The 26,510-nt window shown below is 31.5% G+C and overlaps 1 protein-coding gene across 8 annotated transcripts; it reads right to left on the bottom strand.

Moving 5' to 3' along the window:
- Positions 1-466: 466 nt before the first annotated feature.
- LOC143046264 (clusterin-associated protein 1-like) lies at positions 467-25,970 on the bottom strand. 8 transcript variants are annotated; one of them, XM_076219334.1, is made up of 13 exons: positions 25,817-25,970; positions 14,569-14,680; positions 14,131-14,215; positions 13,600-13,782; positions 13,241-13,336; positions 12,429-12,512; positions 11,945-12,078; positions 8,231-8,372; positions 7,654-7,744; positions 6,958-7,044; positions 3,951-3,974; positions 1,774-1,835; positions 467-1,315 (listed from the first exon to the last, which is right to left on the bottom strand). In XM_076219334.1, exons 1-13 carry the CDS (start codon positions 25,836-25,838, stop codon positions 1,157-1,159), a joined length of 1,281 nt encoding a protein of 426 aa, XP_076075449.1. In that variant the 5' UTR covers positions 25,839-25,970; the 3' UTR covers positions 467-1,156. The 8 variants fall into 8 exon arrangements, with proteins under 8 accessions (XP_076075449.1, XP_076075447.1, XP_076075448.1 ...); XM_076219332.1 differs by lacking the exon at positions 3,951-3,974 and adding an exon at positions 6,542-6,580; XM_076219333.1 differs by having other exon boundaries at positions 7,645-7,744.
- Between the last annotated feature and the right edge of the window lie 540 nt (positions 25,971-26,510).

Here is a 26,510-nt window from a genome sequence, read left to right on the forward strand (position 1 = left end):
TATGAAATTAATTTTAGTTTCTTTTATATATTTCAGAGTTGAGTATGACCTCCATTGTCACTGAAATTTATAAAAATTGAAAGGGAGCTTACATCAATAGATATAAACAATTCACCAAAGTTTCATGGACATTGGTGAAAGCCTTTTTGAGTTATTGTCCGAAGTGTTGAAAATCCCCCCTTTTTTATGAATAAAGCCCCATAAATCCAAAACTTAAAATCTGAAATTAAAAAAAAACGAAAGGGAGCTTATGTCAATAGATATAAACAATTCACTTAAGTTTCATGGAAATTAGTGAAAGTGTTTTTGAGTTATTGTCCGAAGTGTGGACGACAGACGGACGGACGGACGGACGGACAACGGTATACCATAATACGTCCCGTCTAAAAGACGACGGGCGTATAAAAATGAACCAATATGATTAACCAGTTACTTTGAGATGTTCATCAATATAAAATAACAAGACTTGTTTGAAATAATGTAATAATCACATTAAATAACATACACAAGAAATAAATAATTAAGATCTTCTAATAAATAATATTTTGCTTCTTTTTTCATTAACAATTTAATTTGATACATTACTTGGCATTTTTCAAGAAATGTCTTCACCATAACTTTTGACATTTTGTTAAAAAAATATTCATTAACGATAACTTTATATACTCACTGAACTAGATTTATTTTTCTAGGATGCATGGAATTGAAAGTACAAATGATTTTTAAGATTTCTCTTATATTTTTCAATATATTTTTATTATAATCTTTGGAAATGCATGTGCTATATCAGACCTTGTTTAAAGTTTTGATACAATAATTAAGATTTGTCAGAAAATCACTGTAACACTTTTTCAGTATATATTGAACATGGCCAGCCATGAAATATGTAATCAAATGGAATGCCATTTCCTTTATTAGATGCTTTAGATTTAAATATTTTCAGTCAGGCCATACAAAATAATTCATTACCTATCTCAGGCCAATGACACAAGAAGGGACTTTTATTCAGTTTCATTTATCAAAAAACCTATCTTGAGCTGAAAAAAATAAAAATGGTCTGTGAATTCTGAAAAATTAATTTTATTTTTGCCTTTAAATCCCCTACTATACTATATCACATTTGTTTGCTGTATTCATTTATAAAAGTCATAGATAACTAGAAATCATTATCACTATCATCTAGTTGTGGTGGTTGTCGTTTACGAGGATTTGGAGGGGCTACAACATCATCTCCGCTATCATCCTGATCATCAGCATCTAAATCTATTTCTGAATCATCTTCATCGTCATCATCATCATCGTCAGAATCACTATCCTGCAAAATGAGAAAAAAATACCTCATTTAATATGTTTAAAAGAAGATTGGCAAATGTCAATGGGACAAATGAGATACATAACAATTCCACATTTCAGAGTACTTTGTAATATCATTTTTTAAGTTTCCATGTTAAATAGTGAAATGACACCTAAAGCAGCAATGAATGCTGCGCTATATAAACAACTGAATCCAACAAAGTGAATGACGCACTGCCCAAATTATGCTTGCTAGTTTTTGGATCTTAGCCTTATGTATGAGTTTTATTAAGTTTTGGATGCAGAATACTTAATTAAGAGTGCAAAAACGACATAGAACGGAAGAAAGGATGGTTGAGAGAAATACTTAAAACCACTTTGCCTACTTTGGGGGAATGAAAATAAGAAAGATCAATTCCCTATGTTCATACATTATAATAGGACAGAGTTGTGTATATAATGATTGATAATAATACTGACCTCTTCACTTATATTCCCCATCATATTACCCATAACCCTCTGTTTTCTTTCCCCTGCTGCAGCTGCAAAATAAGATAACATGAATTTATCAAATAAATCAAAAAGTAACATGGGAATAGTTATCAAAGGTACCAGGATTATAATTTAGTACGCCAGACCCAGGTTTCATCTACATAAGACTCATCAGTGATGCTCATGTCAATATAGTCATAAAGGGGAAATTAATTTGAACTAAATGTAGTAAGATAACCTACCAGTCAAGAACAACACTAAACTTAATTATATCTGTTTCAGAGATGAACTAGTAAAGCTTTTGGAGAATCCAGGTGCTTTAGAGCTAGACATATTAAATAGCCAGTTTGCCACCATTGTTGAAGACTGCATGTTGACCAAAACAGATCTATTCCTAATGTTCGTACAATCAGTTTCAGTTTTGATTTAATATGAACCTTTCAAAGATGTGAAATAATATTTTATTTTATATTTTAACAAAGAGTTAATAGGAGCGTAAGTTTTTAGAAATGTGCCATAAATAATCTGAATATCTAACAACTTAATTTGAAAGAACAAATATATCCTAAACCAACTCTTATCTTGCCTTATCCCAAAAAGACCTTTAATTGATATCTCAAATAACTTAATAGTATATGATCTTAATCATTTGTGTGATATATACCGATAATCAATTACAACATCTAGCACAAATATAATGTTACTTTATAAAGACTCTTCTGATACACTGAATACTGACAGATAGAGAATTGTTTAACAAAAGTACTCATGCTGAAATGTCTCATATTCAACTTTATACAAACAGCAGAATTAGTATCCCTGTGTTTCATATTCTGGTTGCAGGGAAGACAAAAATGATAGACCAATTAGTTCAGGGCCCAAAATAGGTCAAGCTGACATCAATAAATTTTGAAGAAAACTAAGCACATTATTTGTAAGTTGAAAAAATGAAGGCATTCAGGTGAAACATATTTAAATATTATGATGGGCCTATTTTCTAAAGAAAACTTAAATATTTCAAACGTTACCATGAGAGCTAACAAGTTCAATATAGGGCTCATACATATTCAAAAGTTAAAACATTTTCATGCAACAATAATAAAATATATAAAAAGCACAGTAAAATCAGAAGTTAAGGAACTTTTGACTAAATCTAGACTCCTTTTTAGTAAAAAGCTTTTCTTCTTTTCTGTACTGTGGTTAGATAGAACTTATCATTAGTGATATTGTATTGATCTGTATCAGCCATTTATGATAAAAAAAAGCAAATAAATGTGTTGCATAAATAAATGTATATATAGTATACTGAAGATCTCTCCAAATACAATCATGCTTGCAGTTTCTTATTGTTGGGGAATATAAAATGTATTTATACACAATAAGAATCAGGAAAGGTAGAAATGTAAGAGTCATAAAGTCTTCTTTTCTCCTGATGCTTAATGAGTATAAATAAATATCACATTTTCCAACAATGTTTTAAGTATATTCTTTTTATCCTGCAATTCGATACGGGTGCTTGAATGTTAATTTTAACACTGTTCATGTCTTAGGTAATTGGATGAAATTTGCATTACAGACACATAGCAAGGGTGAAAATCGAAAAAAATAAATGGTGATGTAAACATTTATTTAAATATTACTGTTCGCTCATAAAAGATAAGAATGATCTCCTTGCATAGGTTTTTGTATATTTTTATTTGTACTGTAAAATGGTTGATTGCAGGATAATTAGTGGTTTAGCCTATAATGATAAGAATCTTCATATTATATTTATACATTTATACATGAAAATTTTCTATCTAGCTGGCCTGACTATATACTGTATCCAATGTATAATGTAATTTAAAAAACTACTTCCTATCAGATTCTCTATTTCTGTCCATTCCAAAATAAATATAAAATAAGGTCTGCATTGATTTGTTAAAGTACCTAAGCTTAGATTCAGAAAAAAGAATATTGTTTTTAGAAATCAGAAGGGGTTTTAAGGGATATAAGTCTATATAAAAGTCAAACACAAAAGTATATATTTTGTCCCAATAGCCAAATATACCTTGCCATGAAAATAGGAGTGTGAACTCTGACAACATTAAGAACAGACAGAAACCTTAATAGGACTAAAGTAACATATATATATATATAGACTGAAATCTAGGTGTTCACTGTACCTGGGTCTTCTGGTATATCAAAACCTTCAAAATACAAACTCTATTTGGTATCTTTGTGTCATACAACTGAAGCAGTACACATGTAGTTTGTGTACATTGCATGTTCAGAAAGATATATCTGTTTTGCTCTTACCTAAGCATACAAATGTCATAAGTATACATAATTAGGCAATATTTCAGATTTTGATGAAATTACATATGCATATTATTAAACTGCATCAGAGTATAAAAAAAAATTGTGACATTTCTAATTCTAAAGATACTCAATTTAAAATTTGTGAGAAAGGTCCATTACTGTAAAAATTGTGGTTTCTCGATAAAATTTCCATTGATATTCTATTGTAAATATTTCCTCATTTAAGATTTAATTATATAATGTACACTTTTTTACTCTCACACATGAAAAGCAATCTTCTGTACTCTTAGTAGTAAATGAATTCTTGTTCTCTTTATTAGAAATGGAATGATGGATTTGTACTCTAATATATGGAATGCAACCTTTTTCTCTCTCTGTTAAACTAAAATATCAACAAAAACAATGATAACTATTTTCTGATTTTGTAGTGCAAGAGTATCTCAAAAACCAGCATATTCTGTTTAGACAGAAATTGTAATACAATAAGCTCTGACATTACAAATTTTCCTTTTCCAAATTTTTCGAAAGGTTTAAGTGAAAATCAGGATATCATTCAATTTATCTTGAAAACAACAATGTAAAATAAGGTTTAATAAACATTAATCATATTTCATATTACATTTTTGTTCCAGAAGTCTTACTATAGGTTAATATACTTAATTATACTGCCTAAAGGTAGACCAATCAGATTGTAGACATTACTATATTCCCTGAATTAATGTTAGGCAGTTTATTACTTGCAGATTATTCACTATCTGATGAAATTTAAAAATTCCTATTCATAAACTTGCATGTATGTTAATAAAAATATCTGTGCTTTATCAAAACACATGGTGGTGTCATTTGTGTCACAATTGTCTGCAAAAGATTTGGTTTTATCAAGACAATCACCCATCAAGGAACATTAAGATGTCAATAATGAACCCCCTTATTTCTGTTTATATATATGGTAAACTTTGCATGGCATTCATTGTAATCTCTCAATTTTATTCTTGCCAAAAAGTAAAATCAGTGATTTCCATTTCTGTAAATTCAGAAATAATTGTGTGGATTTATTATTGCTATTTTAAAAAAATGGACAATAATATAGGATTAATTATAGCAATTTTGGAAAAGTATGGGTATATATATATATGTATGAGATACCAGAATGTCGGTTTTTATTCGAATTAATAAAAACCTCCCAATAATATCTGAATTTACAGTATATATTAAATTTGGAAATTCAATGAAATACTACAAAATGTGAAAAATGGGACATACTTAATAATTCTCATGGCCTGAAAATTGTTTTTACATTTAACATATATGTTCATAGATAAGAAACTAAAACAAATAGAGTTAATGGAACTACCAGTTTTTACTGGATTGATTGGTTGTTGTTTGAGTAATATCCAGTGGCAAATACTTCTTGTATAATCAGGACAAAATTGAGAGTAATAAAATTTACTAACAATTAAAAATTACTATTTACCTGAACTCTATTAAGGGCATACGATACAGTTACAGGGGAGGTAATGACGTTGCTAACGTAAAATGTTATTTTCGCGACGTCAAACTATGACATATCGGGAAAAGATGCATTTTTCGACTAATTTTTATCATTCAAACTGATTTAATTTAAAAACGAGTGCATGGGCCCCTATTTTTTAAAACGGCAATTTGTTTCATTTTGCAAGGAGATTATGTGACCGAAATTTTATAAAACTGTAAATAGAGGATTTTTTTTTAATTTTGATAAACATGCAGCAAAAAATGACGTTTGTTCCTCTATTCATAAACATTTGATAAATATGAGTTATTTCTGAATAAAAATTGCATAATTTTTAATGATACTTATAAAATACAGAAATTACCGATTATTTAACAAAAAACCATTTGTGTTTATCTTTTAAAACAAAAAAGTTATGTCTTTCTTTCGAAAAGGAAAATACGGACACAAATCTGAATTTTGAGCAAATATACAAAAATTCGACCTCATTTTACTCAAAAAGTAGCACATGAAGGTATATTTTTTATTACATATTTGATTTAATCAGGTAAAAAATAGCCTATTTGCAAATTTTCATCAACTTGTAAATACAGGTTCAAAACTGTATCGTATGCCCTTAATTGAATGGTAAATAAGACAGTTTTGCTTTATTGGCCATAAAACCTACTGTCCACACACAATGTTTTTTGAGTATAACATATATCATGTGTATATGGACAGTCTGCACGGTTAGCCACTAGTCCGATGCCCCAGACTAGTAAAATTTCATTCGGACTAGTAAGTTTTTGCAAAATTTTGTTTGACCCAATAACAAAAATGTCAGAATATTGTCTTCGGACTAGTAGTTGAAAAAGTTTTTGGTGCAGACTGTATGGACAGCCCATAATTTGACTCTATGACTTGTTATTTAAAGATTACAAGTGAACACATTGATGACATTGTGTGAAGTTAAACACTCAATACCTTTTCTTTTTGAAATATTGACTTTTTTAGTTTTCTTATCTAAAACAGTTGAATCAATTAAATAAAATAAATGACAAATGAAAAAAAATAAAAAATAAGTAAATGGAATAAATGAAATATAAAACAGTAAAAAACGAGGCTTACTCAACTGCTCAATTTACCTAGAAGATTTATCATAATAAATAAAGTAAGGAAACTTATTAATAAAGGCATGCCAATCACAAATTCATCCATTGATAAAAATAAATCATGTAGAAAAATATTATCGGACAACTGCAGGACTTAATATACAATAAGGAAATGAAAACAAAATGTCTTCAAACAGGAAATGTATACTATCAAAGAATTACACTTACAAACCTATCTTATCTTGAAGTGGGTTTGATTGACATGAAAAATAAAGGGAAGATAATTACCATCAGGCCTTTGTCTCATCTGTCTCTGTTCATCATCATCATCTTCATCATCATCTAAATCATCATCATCACTTTCCTCGCTATCATCTATCAAAACAACAACATTTCAAGAATTTACATGTACACAATATGTTTAAAATATGGAATAAAGCTAAAATAAAACAGAAATATGTGTTTATTGGACACTATCACTTGCTCCCATTATCCAATTTTCATGTTCTCTGAACATTGAAATTGCAATAAAAAATTTAATATCATAATCAACATGTGGAGAAAGTTTCAAGTTGACGTGGCGTGGCCATAAACATAAGCAAATTCTTTAACCTGATAAGGAACCATTTAATGCTCTTTACAATTATTTAACATGCAACAGTATGTATTATCATTAAACAACCACATTATATGTTCTTTTGTTTAAAAATTTCAATAGTCTGCTTGTTAAAAGTTTTAATTTTCCTATATTATTTTTCAAAATTACCAATATGACTTTCAGGCTTAATTGGGCTATAGATATAAGAAGATGTGGTATGAGTACAAATGAGACAATACTGCATCCGATATGAAAGTAAACCATTAAAGGGTTAAGTACGGTCTTCAGCAGCAGTTACTATGAACAGATACTTTGCAAAAACAAAATAATGTTTAAATGTAGAATTATGAATATTAGTTATAATTTTATATAGTTACCATTCATACCTGCAACTTCTTCATGATGTGGAATATTATCTCGAATTTTTTCCTCAGTTTTCAATCTTTCTGCCATTTGTTTCAGTTTTTCTTCAGTTTCCTGTTAAAGAATCCTGAAGTTCTTAGTTTAAATATGTAAGAAGTCTTAAATTTAGAACGTTCAGAATCAAATACTAAAAACCAGTAATTTTATTCATTTTGTAAACAATATTTTTTATAACAGTCTAATAAACCAATGAACTGAGTTTGAATTTATTCAGAAACAAAATCTGTGACAACAATAGCCAATAATTCCATGTAGATGACACAAAAAAGTATTCATCTATCACAGTATCTGGCTGATTATATTAAGTTATCAGTAATCTTTCAGTAAACAATATCTGTTAAAGCATTTTTTTTTAAATGTGCAGTTTAAAATCAACAGGAATACATGTTTTTAATAACTAAATATTTTATGGGTAGAATGCTTGGTACAAAATATGTGAATCCTAAAGCATTACACAATGCCTACATTTATTCAAATCTTATAGAATACCACATCCCTTTCTGACATAAAATTTTGCTTTTATTTATTCTAACAGTTTACCTCAAATTTATCCTGTTCAGATCTGTAGAAATCTTCTAACTGTGCCTCTAAGTGGGACAAATTTCTAAATTTAAGTACGTAGGTTTCATAGAGTTTTTGTAAATCTTCTTCCAACTTTTCATACTCATCCATGTAGGCTGGCCTGAAATAGTAAAAAAAAATGAAATTACAATTTAAAAATCAAGAGGAAAGAACATAGAACAAACAAAATAATAAATTCAGATGATAAATTGTGCAGTTTTTCTTTGATAATATGTTTCTCAACTGTGTCTCCAACCAGCACTGTTCAATGTCTGCAGCTTTAAGAATAAGATATTCTATTTTCCAGTCCTAATTTTTCTTAATTTTTGCAAATGGCTGATTACAATCAAAGGGCTGGATAGCACCTCTGGAAAGTTTGCAACTGTATATGTGTATTATTTCAAATAGGTTATAGACGTGTATTATTTCAAATACATGTATGTATTTAATCACAGTTTTCAAACTAAACCATTGTCTCGCCAGCAATTTCCAAAAATCACTTTTTATGCCCATTTAAGGGCATTATGTTTTCTGGTCTGTGCGTCCATTCGTCCGTCCGTCCTACCGTCTGTTCGTCTGTCTGTCCCATTCAGGTTAAAGTTTTTGGTCCAGGTAGTTTTTGATGAAGTTAAAGTGCAATCAATTTGAAACTTAGTACACACTAGAACACACCTGTGATATCGCGGGTCCGTGACTGAATTAAAGTATATAATTATGTGTAAGCCTTATTTTAGCAATGTTTAGTATTGGGATTGTCATCTGATAAAGTCATGCCGATTATAAGATGCAAAATTTTCTCTGCTTTCAAAATCTTTCTGTTTGAACCCGTCGATCTGGAACTTATCAATTATTGGTAATATTAATTATTTGGAAAACAAAAGGTCCTGGAATGGAGTATTTTTTAATCAACAGCATTGTCCTATATTTATTAGTTTAGTTATAAATAAAGTTGAATTCTTGGATTCGCTGTTTTATGTCATGCCCGCTAACAAATTGAAAACTGTACCTATATGCCTTATTTTAAGTCCAGATTTTTAGTATTCGTATTGTCATCTGAGAAAGTCTTACTGCTTAAAATACTACAATAGGGAACAATTTGACAATGATTGAATTTAGTAGTGTCAACACTGTGATTATGACCCGTGTTTATAGCAAAATCCGAAATACACCGTTTGGTGGTGCGCCTGTCAGATGCGAAACGTACAGATAAGGTAATAGGTAACAGGTGAATATACTATTGGTATTGGTATCGGATTCGACCCGGAACTTGTTAATTATTGGCAATATTAATTATGTGGAAAACAAAAGGGTCTGGAGTGGTGTAATTTTTAATCAACACCATTGTCCTATATTGGATATATATAAAATTGAATTCTTTGATTTGTCGTTTTTACCCCATGACGGCTGACAAATTGGACCTCGTTATTTTAGTATTATAGATGTTCCCAATGATGTAATATTTCTAATTTTAAAGCAAAACTAGAGTTTTTACACCATTTTCACGGTCCACTGAACATAGAAAATGATAGTGCAGATGGGGCATGCGTGTACTATGGACACATTCTTGTTTTATATATCTATACTTCTAAATCTAAATACCGTTTTTATGCTCACCTGATAAATGTATAACCGAAGAAAGCTACAAGTCAAACTTATATATAAGGGTATATATACTTGATAGGGTATACTGAAAATTTCACCCCTTTACATCTAGAATGATAAAAGTGACGCCAACAAAATTCAAACTTTAACTGTGTTTTGTGGTTATAAGCATTGCTTATAAGTTTCATAAAATTTGGTTCAGGCAGAAATCAATTTTGGGATGTATGGAAGTCCGTACAAGTAAGGGACGTACATACTTACAGAAAAAAACAAGAATAAAACTCAATATGGTGGAGGCATAACAATAGTAGTATGACCTCAGGAATAAAAAGGTTATATACATTAGATTCATACAAAGTTGATCTGAGGTGCTTATAACCCTGTAACACATTTTAGTTGCTGCTGTGTAATTACCATTGAGGCAATGACATTTGAGATTTTTGTTTTAAGCCATTTATTTGATATACTAGTAATCATTGCCTCTGTGTTAGGACGACACATTGTTAATTATAGGTCAATCTTAAAGAATCATTCTGCCCCAGGAATAAAGTGTGAGGATAAAAGTTCTGGGTCCGCCAATGCATTGTTAAGCACTGAGAAAGTCATTTTGCTAGTACATGGACAAATGTTATTAAATCATTTTAATAATTTCTACAGCACTTATCTTTAGTTTGATCTCGGTCTTGATACACTGAACTATAATATTCTAAGAAGTAGATGATAACTCGGTTGGTTTTAAATTATACGGATGCTATGATACTAATTGTTATTAAGACAATGTTTTTCTGTTGTCAGTTTGATCCACTTGAGTATGCTGAACGAGTGATGGTCCTTGTATCCACATTGGAATGTGAAACAGCTAGTATTTAAATAACGGAATTAAAAGTTTTCAAATAATTTTTGGCATCAAAACTTTCAGATCGATTTCAGTTTGACAAAAACAATGCACTTTTCTATTAAAGCCGTTATTTACCTTTACTCGTCCTTGGCGTGAGACATAAGCCATATAATTATCGATTATTTTATATTCTATCACCTGTGTATTGTTAAAATAAATCAAACCATTATCACTTGTCAATTATCCGAAAACTTGGTCAAATATCAACTTGTTCTCGCATACCGGACTCTTTCGATACACTCAGGCTTTTACTTAATCAATAATAAACAGTTGTAAATATCGTACTTAGTAAAAAATAGTGCGGGAAAATGTTCATTCATGAAATATTCATGAATGAAAAGCTGTCTCACAAAGATTTCTTTTGATTTTCTCTTCAGCCAATGGCCGATCCGCAAAGTAGTGTTTGTGATACTTATTTTCAAAATGAAGTTAAATTCATCTGAATTGTCGGTGAACATTCACTCCTTTTTTAGTCAAGCTGTAATCTTTTCAAAAGAGTAGCAACTCAAAATATCCAAGAATCAGAATTCGAACACTAGTACTACATTATCTTGGAGCAGAACATTGCGATAGTCTGTCTCACCGGAAGTTGAGGCCGACGCCTAAGGAAAGTAGCTATAGCAAGCTATAGCAAACTTTCCAAAAACTTAGACTGTAACATTGTTGTCAATGACAATGACCCCTGCTGTTTTGGATAATTTATTTGAGAGTTGAATGCCTTTTTTTCTGATAAAAATTCAGGCTTCAATCCACATCATTCTTACATGGAAATGTTTATTCCTTGTCAGAGCAAGATCAGAAGGGGATAATGACTGAATAGTGGAAAATCTTGTTTAAACCTGCTACATGTTTTAATGTGCATGATTAAAAGTCAGGAACCTTGTCAGTCGTTCTCTATAGTTATGTCTATTGTTTATTGTTCTTTAGGGATTTGGCATTGATGTAGATATCTGATAGTCCCTTTATGAAGATTCACTTTTATTTTGTGTCGACTCAGACCAATTCAGTGCTTTAAATATTATACACACTATCTAATGTTTCAGATTAAATGTTGACCTAAAGATGTCATTGGGTTTTAGTGTTATCAAGCTTTAATCTCCATGACAAGCATCCCAAATTTCATAATTCAAATTTGTACTTTTTTACTATATTCATTTCACTAATTCTCAATATTTGCCTACAAAACATCTTACCTTACACTCTGTAATGTCTGTAATCTTTTATTATTCCTTTCCAGTTCATTCCTCTTTTTCTCTATCTTTGCCTCCAAGTTAGCTTCATCAGATGCTACATTGTCTAACATCATCATAGTTTTCTTAACTTCATTCTGATAATATAATTATATAAAAAAAATATGGAACAATTTATATTTTGAACTGTTTGTCCAAGATAATGCTAGCTAACAGTAAGAACTGTGTGGTTTGCATGATAGCGTATATGTGTATCTGCTGATTCTTAATAAAATATCTCTCCTTTTTTTGTTTGTACCAGGAAAAGTTAACCAGAAGTAGTACATTACAAAATAACCACTATTATGAAAGTTTGATTGCTTAGAACTAGTATTTTTTAATATATGTAGTAATATATTTTACTGGATTCTTTCACCAGATTCCCAAGCAGCAGTCATCTTTAATTACAAATTGGTAACCAAATATTCTGTGATGTCACAATACTCACCTCCACTGCCTTTATAGAATCAGACATTCCTCTCTCCACTTCATTTATTTCTAATGACTTGGCTATAACTATTGATCTTTGTTCCTGTAAGCAGATATTGTAACATAAAGTGTTGTATCATTTTCACAAGTTGAATATTTAACTTAACATATTGCTATTTAGTTGTTAACACCTGTGGTCCTACATTCTGTTACCACTTATATTTTAGCTTAGCCCAAGGAATGCTTTCCAGTGATGCATATGATATCTATCTATATATACTAAATTAGATTGAGAAATACTGATTGATAATTATTTTTGTATCAATCTGATGAATTGAGCAATTTTTGACAGATTTTTACAGTTTGTTCAATTGTTGTACACCACAATAACAGAGTAGGCAAGGGTTTATGGTTCACAAACATGCCTTATCCCACCAATCTGTATGTGCCAGGCCTCGAATCAGGATACTGTAGTCCAATTTTACTTTTCAATACGCACTTCTTCCTTGATATTATATCAAGTTTGTATGCCATATAAGGTAAAAAGCAAAGATAGTTTTATCATAATTCTTGTTTTTAATATAGACACCTGTGTTATCTAGATTTATCATGTACTTTACATAATTATGATAGCTTTTGTATAGGTATAATGAACAGAAGTAAACAAGTCATAATTTCCAACACAGGCAGATAACCCATATCAGAGTGGCCTCTTGTGCAAGTTACTTCTGCTTAAAATATCTCTGGCTGATACCCGGGTCAATATGGAAAATGCCATGTATTAATCTGTATGTAAAAAGCATAACACTCAAATAAAACATTGACATTTACCCTTAAATCCACTTCTCTTCCTAACAAATCATACAACGTAGATCCCTTGGATGTGATCTCTGAAGCAAGTCTCCTGGCCTCCTTTAAATCTCCAATCTGTTCAAATAAATAAACATCATCAATAATGTTTTATACTAGTTTTCTATCAAACATTATTTACTGGAACAAAATGGATCGTATATTTTATCTAAAGTATTCTACCAGAAGCCAATATACCTTATTCAAGGCATCGTGGACTTCATAAGTTTAAAATATGACTTACCATCAGGTTAATTATTTAACCCTGGATGTAATATTACATGACTCAAGCTGGATATAATAGCAAATACATTACCCTGACTTAATATAAAATGACTTACCCTGGATGTGATATCAAACGACAATGCAGAAACATCTGAGTCATCATTACTGTCTGTCTGGTTAGATGTATTAGTTTTCATAGCATTATACAATACAGATGTTACTTTGAGAAGTTCTTTGACTGCATAGCCATCAGACTGATACAGTTTCTTTGTGTTTAGTTTGATGTGAGCTTTGGTAGCCTGAATAATAAAGCAATATATTTTTTTACCTTGAATTAGCATGTGAAGTCTACTAGTAAGTTGTATTTTCTTTTATTGATTCAACAATACTATATATTCCATAATCATGATTTAAGGAAAGATATCTGTAATAACATATTTTTTTAACTTCTTCATCTTGTACAAAAATACTTCAGCTAAAACTAATTCAGATGGACAAGATCAACCTAAAACTATGTCCCCAATAAATGAATAAATCATTTGTACTCATTGTAAGAACTTTTGAATATTCATTATGCTCATGAAAATAATCCAGACACCAAAATATGCTTTTATCTATACCATAAGTGCAAATGGTTTAATACATACCATAAACTCTGCAATAGTCTTTATAAATATAACTCTGTCTTGTTCTGTGTCTGTATCACCAATTACATCAGCTGATGGATCATACCTGTAAATCATACACTCATTTTTATCAGTTTTATTTGCTTCAATCTTATATAAAATAATTACATATTACAAATCTTGACTTTACATTTCAGCCAAGAGGCCAACTTTTCAAGTTTTTTTTTGTTTGGCAACAATACCAGACAAATTAATCATTTAGTTCATGTTTTTTAAGAACTGCAAAGTATAACATTTAGTTACTTTTCAGCCTATTTAATAATGAAATCTACACTTTTAAATCTTTTCTGAATGTGCACTGCTTCTTTTTAGGAAGCATACATTTTGAATCCTTTTAACACATTTGCCAGAAAGATTCTACATTTAGATTTAAGATTTTGTCTCTGTAAAAAACCTTACCTCTTAACAAGCCACTTCAACACCTCTGCAACCAATGGAAAATTAGGATTTCTGAAATTTTCCATTGAAATAAGTCTTGGATAGCCAAGTGCTCTCATCATTTCTGTAAAATCTAAAAAAAATACAAGCACAGTCATATAACCTTTTCATAAATGAATTCAAGAAAAGTTACATTTACATGATATGAATAAATATGTTAAGGGTCCTACAGAACCCAGTGTCTTGCATGTGAATGCTATGGTCAGTGTAAAAATGTAATGTTGAATGCCAAAAATATTTCCTTTTTCAGTAAAATAGATTTATTTTAAAATTCAAAACAAATTTCTTTTTATGATTTTTATGATCTTGAAGAAACTTCTTTCATAGGTTTATAAATAAATAATAATAACATTCCATAAAAACGTAATCTCAAGCTGTATTTAAATGTTAACTCTGTGTTCTCCCATATACATAAAATTGAGAAAGGAAATGGGGAATGTGTCAAAGCGACAACAACCTGACCATAGAGCAGACAACAGCCGAAGGCCACCAATGGGTCTTCAATGAAGTGAAAAACTCCCGCACCTGGAGGCGTCCTTCAACTGGCCCCTTAAAACATATGTATAATAGTTAAGTGATAATGGACATCATACTTAACTCGGAATTATACACAAGAAACTAAAATTAAAAATCATACAAGACTGACAAAGTCTTATACATTTTGACATTTTTGGATTTATAACTATGCAGCCATGTCAGATTTCGTAGTTAATCAGTAGCTTATAACTAACAAATGTTACTAAGGAAGGCCATTTGTTGAGCCGAAACATTTGTCAATTTTATCTTGTTCATATATTGCTACATGTATCTTATATCAGTATTGTTGCCAAAATATTAATATTTAATACAAATGGTGGCCAAGTGTGAGGAAGAAAGGGATTATGTAGTTTTTTTGGTTCGTTTTTTTTTTATTATATTGATAGATGAAGAAATTAAACATTTGTAACAAAGAATGGGATAACGTGGCCTGTGTCCCCTGTTTTATTGCTACAATAACATCCAATTAACACCTTCAACTTTGTACACGCGTCAAGACTATACAATTACACACGCCAGGATATACAATCATTGTAAATAGTGAACACCTGTTGAAAATTCAAGATTGTCATTAATTTTCTTTAATCTTCAATCAACATTGAACTATGCATAAACATCGTTAAATGAGACAATACACACAAAAGTGATAAAAAATATTCACATTTTAAATATGTTGTCCTCTTGTTTGATTTCAGTTCATTGTATTTCACAATTTGTGCTGTATTTTCTGGACAATGATGCACAAATAATGCATTTTGCAAGTTTATCATATATTGTACAAAGAGAGTTATATGAACCAATTATAAGATAAATATATCATTGTTCTAAAACACAAGTAAAATTAATATGGGGACGAAGTCCCCTATTACAGTAGAAAATTCAATAAAAAAAAAAAAAAAATATCGGGAAAATTTCCCGAATTTTTCATTGTACTAATGAACTCAAAATCGTTCAATATTTTTTGTCGCGTTTTTTAATTTCCGGATCTGCGCAGAACACACAACTCTACTTCCTTCTTCCGGTCTTGTTGTCGTGAGACTTTGATTAGTCTAGTAAAATATAGGAACTCAAGGAACACAATACCAATATTTCATTTTTAATCATTCTATGTCTTTGGTATGAATAAACGTTACCTGATGCATTGCGTTTCTTTGTTTACATTGAACATGACGTCATAACTTAAATAACGTCACAAGTAAAATCCCTAACAACAGAACCAAAATCGGAAACGTTACGGTATTTCCGTTTCTTTTTTTTTAACAAATATTTAAGTTGCAAAAAAAATAATTGAAACAAACTTTGTCCCCATTCACAGGTAATGCCTGCCTCATATTACCATAATACGACAGGGTAAACGTAAAGCTTGCTTAATACATAATAAACAATAAAATATCTGATACAAATAAATGTAGCAATTAGCAAATAAGATCTATGTTTCAAAATTTTTTCTGTCTATTTATTGATAGAATATTCATTTTCTTGTCGCTAAAATTGTTTTCTTTTGCATATTCTTTTAATATTTATTAGGAAATAATTCTTATATGATTTGCATATCTATAAATACTTGAATTTGATTGGTCAATTAGAATTTTTCTCTAAGTTTACACTTCGATAAACCATGTTTCCAAAACTACTTTTGTAATCTATTCATGTGTGATACACAACCTTGCAGTGATCCCAGGATGTTCAGCAAATTGAGATTTAACCAGATGCTCCGCAGGGCGTAGCTTTATACGACCGCAGAGGTTGAACCCTGAACGGTTGGGGCAAGTATGGACACAACATTCAAGCTGGATTCAGCTCTAAATTTGGATTGTGATTAAATAGTTGACACAGCATAGGTTTCTGACACAGAATGAATGTGTTCTAATGAACTTAAAATTTTTGTTTTCTCTTAGAGCAATTCACTATGCTGTTGAATATTAATCCTCTCAAAAAAATGTTTGAAGAAATTTTCTTTTTTATTTATGAAATTTCAAATGAGAAAAATTGAACCCAATTTTTTTAATCACATCCCCCTTTCCCTTATTCCAAAACTAATCTCAATTAAAATTTCTAATGGAGTTTGCAACAATAACTACTCATTTAAATACATCATAAAATATTAAGATGTAAAAAAACTGCTTGTTATCACTGAATGGTAAAGATTATTTTAATTTATCAGTTGGTAGTAAAAAGTGAATATACATTGTATATTGTATATAACAAAGATTTAAGTTGATTCTGGACAAAGAAAGATAACTCCAATTAAAAAAAAATCTTGCTATTGCACAATATTTTGCAATTAGATATTTCTTGCTTACTATTCTGGACAAAGAAAGATAACTCTAATTAAAAAAAAATTTGCTATTTCACAATATTGTGCAATTAGATATTTCTTGCCATTGCGCAATACTGTGCAATTGAAAAGACTTGCTATTGCACAATACTTAATATAATAATTTTAGATCCTGATTTGGACCAACTTGAAAACTGGGCCCATAATAAAAAATCTAAGTACATTTTTGGATTCAGCATATCAAAGAACCCCAAGATTTCAATTTTTGTTAAAATCAGACTAAGTTTAATTTTGGACCCTTTGGACTTTAGTGTAGACCAATTTGAAAACAGGACCAAAAATGAAGAATCTACATACACAGTTAGATTTGGTATATCAAAGAACCCCATTTATTCAATTTTTGATGAAAATCAAACAAAGTTTAATTTTGGACCCCGATTTGGACCAACTTGAAAACTGGGCCAATAATCAAGAATCTAAGTACATTTTTAGATTCAGCATATCAAAGAACCCCAAGGATTCATTTTTTGTCAAAATCAACTAAGTTTAATTTTGGACCCTTTGGACCTTAATGTAGACCATTTTGAAAACGGGACCAAAAGTTAAGAATCTACATACACAGTCATGACAGTTAGATTCGGCATATCAAAGAACCCCAATTATTCAATTTTGATGAAATCAAACAAAGTTTAATTTTGGACCCTTTGGGCCCCTTATTCTGTTGGGACCAAAACTCCCAAAATCAATACCAACCTTCCTTTTATGGTCATAAACCTTGTGTTTAAATTTCATAGATTTCTATTTACTTATACTACGTTATGGTGCGAAAACCAAGAAAAATGCTTATTTAGGTCCCTTTTTGGCCCCTAATTCCTAAACTGTTGGGACCTAAACTCCCAAAATCAATACCAACCTTCCTTTTGTAGTCATTAACATTGTGTTTAAATTTCATTGATTTCTATTTACTTAAACTAAAGTTATTGTGCGAAAACCAAGAATAATGCTTATTTGGGCCCTTTTTTGGCCCCTAATTCCTAAACTGTTGAAACCAAAACTCCCAAAATCAATCCCAACCGTTCTTTTGTGGTCATAAACCTTGTGTCAAAATTTCATAGATTTCTATTAACTTAAACTAAAGTTATAGTGCGAAAACCAAGAAAATACTTATTTGGGCCCTTTTTGGCCCCTAATTCCTAAAATGTTGGGACCAAAACTCCCAAAATCAATACCAACCTTCCTTTTGTGGTCATAAACCTTGTGTTAAAATTTCATAGATTTCCATTCACTTTTACTAAAGTTAGAGTGCGAAAACTAAAAGTATTCGGACGACGACGACGACGACGCCAACGTGATAGCAATATACGACGAAAAATTTTTCAAATTTAGCGGTCGTATAAGAAAAATTTTTCAAATTTTGCGGTCGTATAAAAACAATTGCAGAACAGTTGTGACTATTCAAGTGCATATATGACAAAAAAGAAATAAATTTAATGCACTAAAGCTTCGAAAATGTATAAAAATAAAATTTAATAAAATTCTGCGAAATTTCATGAAGGATTTGGCGGATTTACGTCATGGCAAAACACGACATCATACGAATGGAAATTTTCAAGGGAAAGATGATTTCGTTACGTGTACGCTTCAAATTCGGATAACATTTAATTAAAATGAAGTTTTTGAGGTAGGTGCTATTTCATTTAAGATTCCGTTGTATTTATCGGACATTTATGGTTTTTAGAAAGTCAAGATGGCGGCGTACTCCTTATTTACTTCTTGCCATTATGCTTTTGATATATATGTTTAATATATATATAGTAGCCATCAACAAATAAAATGTTTATTAAATATCACAAATGTTTGGTTGAAGAATTATAAGGATTAAACGCATTTTTTCTAGAGGTTATTGAAGTGTAGACCGAGGCTCTTACTCACAAACTCAACATAAAAGTCCGAAAGTTTACACATCAATAACCTCTAGAAAAAATGTGTTTAATCCTATATAAGTTATTTAAATTAAAAAAAATGTTTTCTTGTGTAACGGCGGCCCTATGTTTTAGAACAGTATTATGTCCCTTTAAAATGGACTGTTGTAAAATTAACATTTAATTGCTATTGTTAATGTGAATTATTGATAAAACTGGTTGTTTAACATGGCAATATATTTAGTTACATTATTGTGCTATAGTTCAATGAATTTATCACACATGTGATTCTTCCGGCGGGAGTCAAAATCTCCCGCTTTTCAGACCCTCCCGTTAAAATTTGAAATCTTCCGCTTTTTGAAAATATCAATCTCGAAAAATTTTCAGTAGACATTTCTGTTTACAAAAAAGATACGGACAGGTAAAAGTCCGAGAAACTCGAAGTTGATATTGGAAAAGTCCGAGAAAAACAGAAGTTTCTTGAATGGAATTTGTGTCAAAAAAGTAAATAGGAAAATAGCCTCGAGTAATCAATGAAGGTGTTAAGGATTAGACTACATATATATACAACAATAAAAGATGATTGGCATGAACCTAGCAATCAACTAGCTAGTTAAATATACACGTCTGATGATTAAAAGTGAAATACAATGTACTGACATTATTATAGAACAGTTGTATAAACATCGACTTAAAAAATTTTGATGCTGATAAAACACTTTAATAAATTTTGATGCTGATAAAACACTTTAATAAATTTTGATGCTGTTGAAATCATGGAACAGATTCACAGTTTATACTAAACCTTAAAGACAATGAAATCAACTCAAATATGATAAATATGGCTTGTTTTCTATCGAAGATAATGGAATACCTATATAAGTGTGTTTGTCTTATAATTTGACAAAATGCAAACTGTATGTTATCACCAAATACCCCAGTATCAAATTAATGAAGACAAAGTATCTAGCCAAATTTAAAAATGGTGCACTTCCAGTGCCAAGGGTCAAGACCATGCTTACTACACTTCATGCAAAACTGACTATGGTGGCCCTAATTACTTGACCAAAAATATGGAGACAGCTACCCACCAGAAAGCTCCCACAACAGTGGCGTAGCTAGGCGGAAGCTCGGAAGCCAAGGCTTCAACATCGTTTTGCCAAAAAAAAAAAAAAAACTAGAGGCTCTAAAGAGCCTGTGTCGCTCACCTTGGTCTTGTGCATATTAAACAATGGACACAGATAAATTCATGACATAATTGTGTTTTGGTGATAGTGATGTGTTTGTAGATCTTACTTTACTGAACATTCTTGTTGCTACAATTATCTCTATCTATAATGAACTTGCCAATTACAGTGGAAAATATTTTCAAAAAATTTACAAAAATTTATGAAAAATGTTAAAAATTAACTATAAAGGGCAATAACTCCTTAAGGGGTCAATTGACTATTTTGGTCATGTAAACTTATTTGTAGATCTTATTTTGCTGAACGTTATTGCTGTATACAGTTTATCTCTATCTATAATAATATTCAAGATAATAACAAACTAGAGGCTCTAAAGAGCCTGTGTCGCTCACCTTGGTCTATGTGCACATTAAACAAAGGACACAAATGGATTCATGACAAAATTGTATTTTGGTGATGGTGATGTGTTTGAAGTTCTTTCTTTACTGAACGATTTTGCTTCTTACAATTATATCTATAATGAACTTTGCCCATTAGTAACAGAGAACTATATTTGGTAAAAATTTACATAAATTTACCAAATTAATGAAAATTGTTAAAAATTGACTATAAAGGGCAATAACTCCTTAAGGGGTCAACTGACCATTTTGGTCATGTTGACTTATTTGTAGATCTCACTTTGCTGAACATTATTGCTGTTTACAATTTATCTCTATCTATAATAATATTCAAGATAATAACCAAAAACAGCAAAATTTCCTCAAAATTACCAACTCAGGGGCAGCAACCCAACAACCAATTGACCGATTCATCTGAAAATTTCAGGGCAGATAGATCTTGACCTGATAAACATTTTTATTCCATGTCAGATTTCCTCAAAATGCTTTGGTTTTTGAGTTATAAGCCAAAAACTGCATTTTACCCCTATGTTCTATTTTTAGCGGTGGCGGCCATCTTGGTTGGTTGACCAGGTCATGCCACACATTTTTTAAACTAGATACCCCAAAGATGATTGTGGCCAAGTTTGGATTAATTTGGCCCAGTAGTTACAGAGGAGAAGATTTTTGTAAAAGATTACTTTAATTTACGAAAAATGGTTAAAAATTGACTATAAAGGGCAATAACTCCTAAACGGGTCAACTGACCATTTTGGTCATGTTGACTTATTTGTAGATCTTACTTTGCTGAACATTATTGCTGTTTACAGTTTATCTCTATCTATAATAATATTCAAGATAATAACCAAAAACAGCAAAATTTCCTCAAAATTACCAATTCAGGGGCAGCAACCCAACAACCGATTGACCGATTCATCTGAAAATTTCAGGGCAGATAGATCTTGACCTGATAAACATTTTTATCCCTGTCAGATTTCCTCAAAATGCTTTGGTTTTTGAGTTATAAGCCAAAAACTGCATTTTACCCCTTTGTTCTATTTTTAGCCGTGGCGGCCATCTTGGTTGGTTGACCAGGTCATGCCACACATTTTTTAAACTAGATACCCCAAAGATGATTGTGGCCAAGTTTGGATTAATTTGGCCCAGTAGTTTGAGAGGAGAAGATTTTTGTAAAAGATTACTTTAATTAACGAAAAATGGTTAAAAATTGACTATAAAGGGCAATAACTCCTAAACGGGTCAACTGACCATTTTGGTCATGTTGACTTATTTGTAGATCTTACTTTGCTGAACATTATTGCTGTTTACAGTTTATCTCTATCTATAATAATATTCAAGATAATAACCAAAAACAGCAAAATTTCCTCAAAATTACCAATTCAGGGGCAGCAACCCAACAACCGATTGACCGATTCATCTGAAAATTTCAGGGCAGATAGATCTTGACCTGATAAACATTTTTACCCCATGTCAAATTTGCTCTAAATGCTTTGGTTTTTGAGTTATAAGCCAAAAACTGCATTTTACCCCTATGTTCTATTTTTAGCCGTGGCGGCCATCTTGGTTGGTTGACCGGGTCACGCCACACATTTTTTAAACTAGATACCCCAATGATGATTGTGGCCAAGTTTGGTTTGATTTGGCCCAGTAGTTTCAGAGGAGAAGATTTTTGTAAAAGTTAACGACGACGGACGACGACGGACGACGGACGACGGACGACGGACGACGGACGACGACGGACGACGGACGCCGGACGCAAAGTGATGGGAATAGCTCACTTGGCCCTTCGGGCCAGGTGAGCTAAAAAAGGAGAGAGAGAAAGAGAGAGAGAGTTATTTATCCCGTTCATTGACCATCTTCTTCAAGAACTAAGAGATAGGTTAATAAAAAATGAAGACCGGTTTGTAGTACAGTATTTGATTCCGTCAAAATTAGAGAATTGCTCTTTACAAGTTGTTGACCGCCTTTTTAATACATTTACTGAAGACCTTCCATCAGACCGTGATACCTTCAACATCGAGGTGGAAAGGTGGAAAGCAAGATGGTCTATAGCAGAGGGACAAATCCCTGGTACACTTGCGGAAAGTTTGAATCTGTGCAATGTTGACCTGTATCCAAACATTTACACTTGTTTGCTCATACTTTTGACAATGCCAGTGACCACTGCCACCGCTGAACGCAGTTTTAGTGTAATGCGTCGTGTAAAAACATATCTGCGTTCTACAATGACGACAGATCGACTTTCGGGGCTATGTATACTACATGCGTACAAGGAGACGCCCATTGATATTGACAAAGTTATTGACTGCTTTGCAACCAAAAAGGACAGGAGGCTGGCTTTTTTGTTTAAAGCCACTGGTGAGAGAGAATGACTCATGACTCTATGTATTTTGAAATAAAACAAGACATGTGCACATTATTTATTTAATTCACTGAAAAACATGACAGGAAACTTAGAATTATGCAAAATGACGTGTCATAACTTGCTCAGCTTTTACACACTGTTTGCTTAATACAGCCAAACTTGTTTTAATTTTTTTCCATTTAGTTGATTTCGTAAGTTGTTTTCTGCTGCCCATCAGTAGGTATAAAATTAAGATGTGGTAATGAATGCCAATGAGACAACTCTTAACAAGAGATAAAATGACACAAAAATTAAGAACTATACTTCACCGTACCACTACTACCTTCGACTATGAGTAAAACCAATCCAGCTAAGTCAGGTACAAAAGGCCCGAAATACCAAATGTAAAATAATTCAAACGAGAAAAAATTGCCGGGATTTGTACAAAATTATGAAAGAAAAACATTTCAAATATGATATACAGAAACAACCGACATTCAGTACATTGAATGCTATGATCCTGCATGATTTTGGATCACATACAGAATGACGTGGCTTAACTTATCTAAAGACGCCAAAGCTGTCCTAACCACTATAACTGTCTGGATATATTAGTAAGTAAGTAAGTATGTAAATTTTATATATAGTCGGGCATGATATGTACAATTCAACAAGGTAAATATGAGCTCTGTAAAGCTCTTAACCGACTTGAATTTAAAACAAATTTATTAACAAATTTTCAGCACATTAGACAAACTACACATACAAATAAAACACATGCATACTATAATAGCTAAGCAAACATGCATAACAAAGCAAGTACATTGTTTGATTTAATCTCCAAACAATTGCTGATGTTGTTATTTTTATCATACTAGTATGCACTCAGTAGATATAACTTTTGTACCTCTCTGGAATCTCCTTTGTTTGACTACACCTTAATATTCATAATATTTTCAGTTCAAATTTATGGTTCAAAAACGCTAAAATCCAGGAGCTTCCGTGGGGGCTTTGCCCCCCTGGTCCCCCTACCAGGGCTGTGCCCTGGACCCACTGGGGGCCTTAAACGGCCCCCGGACCCCCTGCCAATTGGGCTTCAACTTCAACATCAGTCTAGCTACGCCACTGCACAATTCTATCAACTCAACACCTGTTTCAAACATTTTCAGTAGTGGTACTAAAGTTGACAATGTGGCTATATAAAGCAGAGGTACTTTTTGCCAACTATGTATGACTTGTATGATGGCTGATCACTTTATCCTGAACTATATATGATGAATAAATATTTGAAAACTCCTTATCTTCTATTTCTATCAAGTAAAAATGCATATGCAGGTGCTTGAAGGTATGAAATCATTGGTTTTTTTAACAAAAAAGGAAGATATGCAGTTTAAATACACACACAAAATCTTGCAATGTCGATAAAAAGGTCGATAAAAAATCTCCAGTTATGAGGCCCAAACTCCAGCTGAAAATTTCCAAATCTCCAGTTGTGGCTTGACAACTCTGTCACATGTCTGATTTATTCTCAGATTTTGTTGAATTTGCAACTTATAATTTAGTTATAGAGTGTTTATATTTGAATAGTATTTGTTAAATAATTGCTGATTTAAATAATTGTACTGAGCTTGTTTTCATAAGCCACTTTGGTTGATCTAACGACCTCTCATTTTAGCTTTTGGCTTGTTTTCATAAGTCACTTTGGTTGATATAACATCCTCTCATTTTAGCTTTTATTTAAGAGCTTACTGGTCTTGCACAGACCTCAGTCACCGTCTACACCAAAGGTCTAGCACAGACTTCGCTGACTAACTGGTCTTGCACAGACCTTGCGCAATGTGTACACAAAAGGTGTTGTCTACACGAAAGGCGTCTACACGAAAGGTGTAATGCATTTCACTGCATCTAGACACAATGTCGCTATTGTGTCTAGAATGATAATGCATCTAGACAAAGGTTAAAATGACAGATTAAGCTATGTCACTTTTATGTGAATTTTAACATGCTTTTCATATTCATGTTTCATGTTTTTATCTTTACAAATTGTTATATTTGTTGAATTATGTAATTTGCTATTAAACTATGAAAACTTGCTAGTGTTAAGTTTTGCAAAGCCAAATATGAAGGATCAGAGACTCAGGATTCTGATACCTACTCTTTACACGGTTTGGGGTAAAATATGTTAAAGTTGACACAGAAAATACACAACGTAAAAAAACCCTCCGGTTACACTTGTCGCTAAATTATTCTTCTTGAGACCTGGATGGAAAATATGGACAAATGTTCACTGGCGAAATTAATGTTAATCATGGGTCCCCAACCAATCAGGTCCCGATTAGACTGGATGCCGAAATGACTATACAAGTGACTTGAATTCAGTTTCACTGGCATGTCAAGATTTATCATAATTTTTTACACACTTATGTCTAATTTATGATGAAAAAAATAGCTCGTAAAAAACTCCTGTACGCACAGATGTTATTTTACTAGTTATACAATATTGAATGGTGTTTAGTTAATTGACAATACAGTAATGAATATACTTCTTAAATCTCTGTAAGACATATTGCTGGACTATATGTTCTGAACTTGAATTTCTGTTCTGTTGCGAGGAAAGCCAAAGAATTTAGACATGCGCAGTAATAATATCCGGCGAAATATTTTTGTTAACTCCTTCCTAGTTGTGCTAAATCTGTTATCAAAATAAATTTTAGAATCCCCTTTGATTTTTTAAACAATTTTCGTATTCTATACACATTCAATTTCAATTTGTACTGTCTTAGATACTGTAAAATATCACAAAATACGAATTAAGTTAAGAGTTATTGCCCTTATTAGAACTCTCGGGATCTCACTAATTAGCGACAAGAAGCGTTAAGAAGCGACAAGAAGCGACAAGAAGCTATTTAGCGACAAGAACATTTTTTTTTTATTAAATACAAAAAAATATGCATTTAGTCTTTTTTAATATACGGGCAATGAATTGATTATTTTTATTATTATATTGATAGATGAAGACATTAAACATTTGTGACTGAGGAAGGGATTGTGTAGTTTTTAATATTATATGAATAGATGAAGAAATTAAACATTTGTAAGAGCAAAGGAAATGTGCACGCTATAAAATGAAAATAAAAGCAAAGATTTTTCACCTTTCCTTTGAAGGATTTATTGAAACAAAAACATGAAATATCATTTCCTTTCAAACTGTACAATTCATTTTTCCTGATAGGACCA

This window comes from Mytilus galloprovincialis, chromosome 9, assembly GCF_965363235.1.
Source record: "Mytilus galloprovincialis chromosome 9, xbMytGall1.hap1.1, whole genome shotgun sequence".
In the NCBI taxonomy this organism is placed as follows: domain Eukaryota; kingdom Metazoa; phylum Mollusca; class Bivalvia; order Mytilida; family Mytilidae; genus Mytilus; species Mytilus galloprovincialis.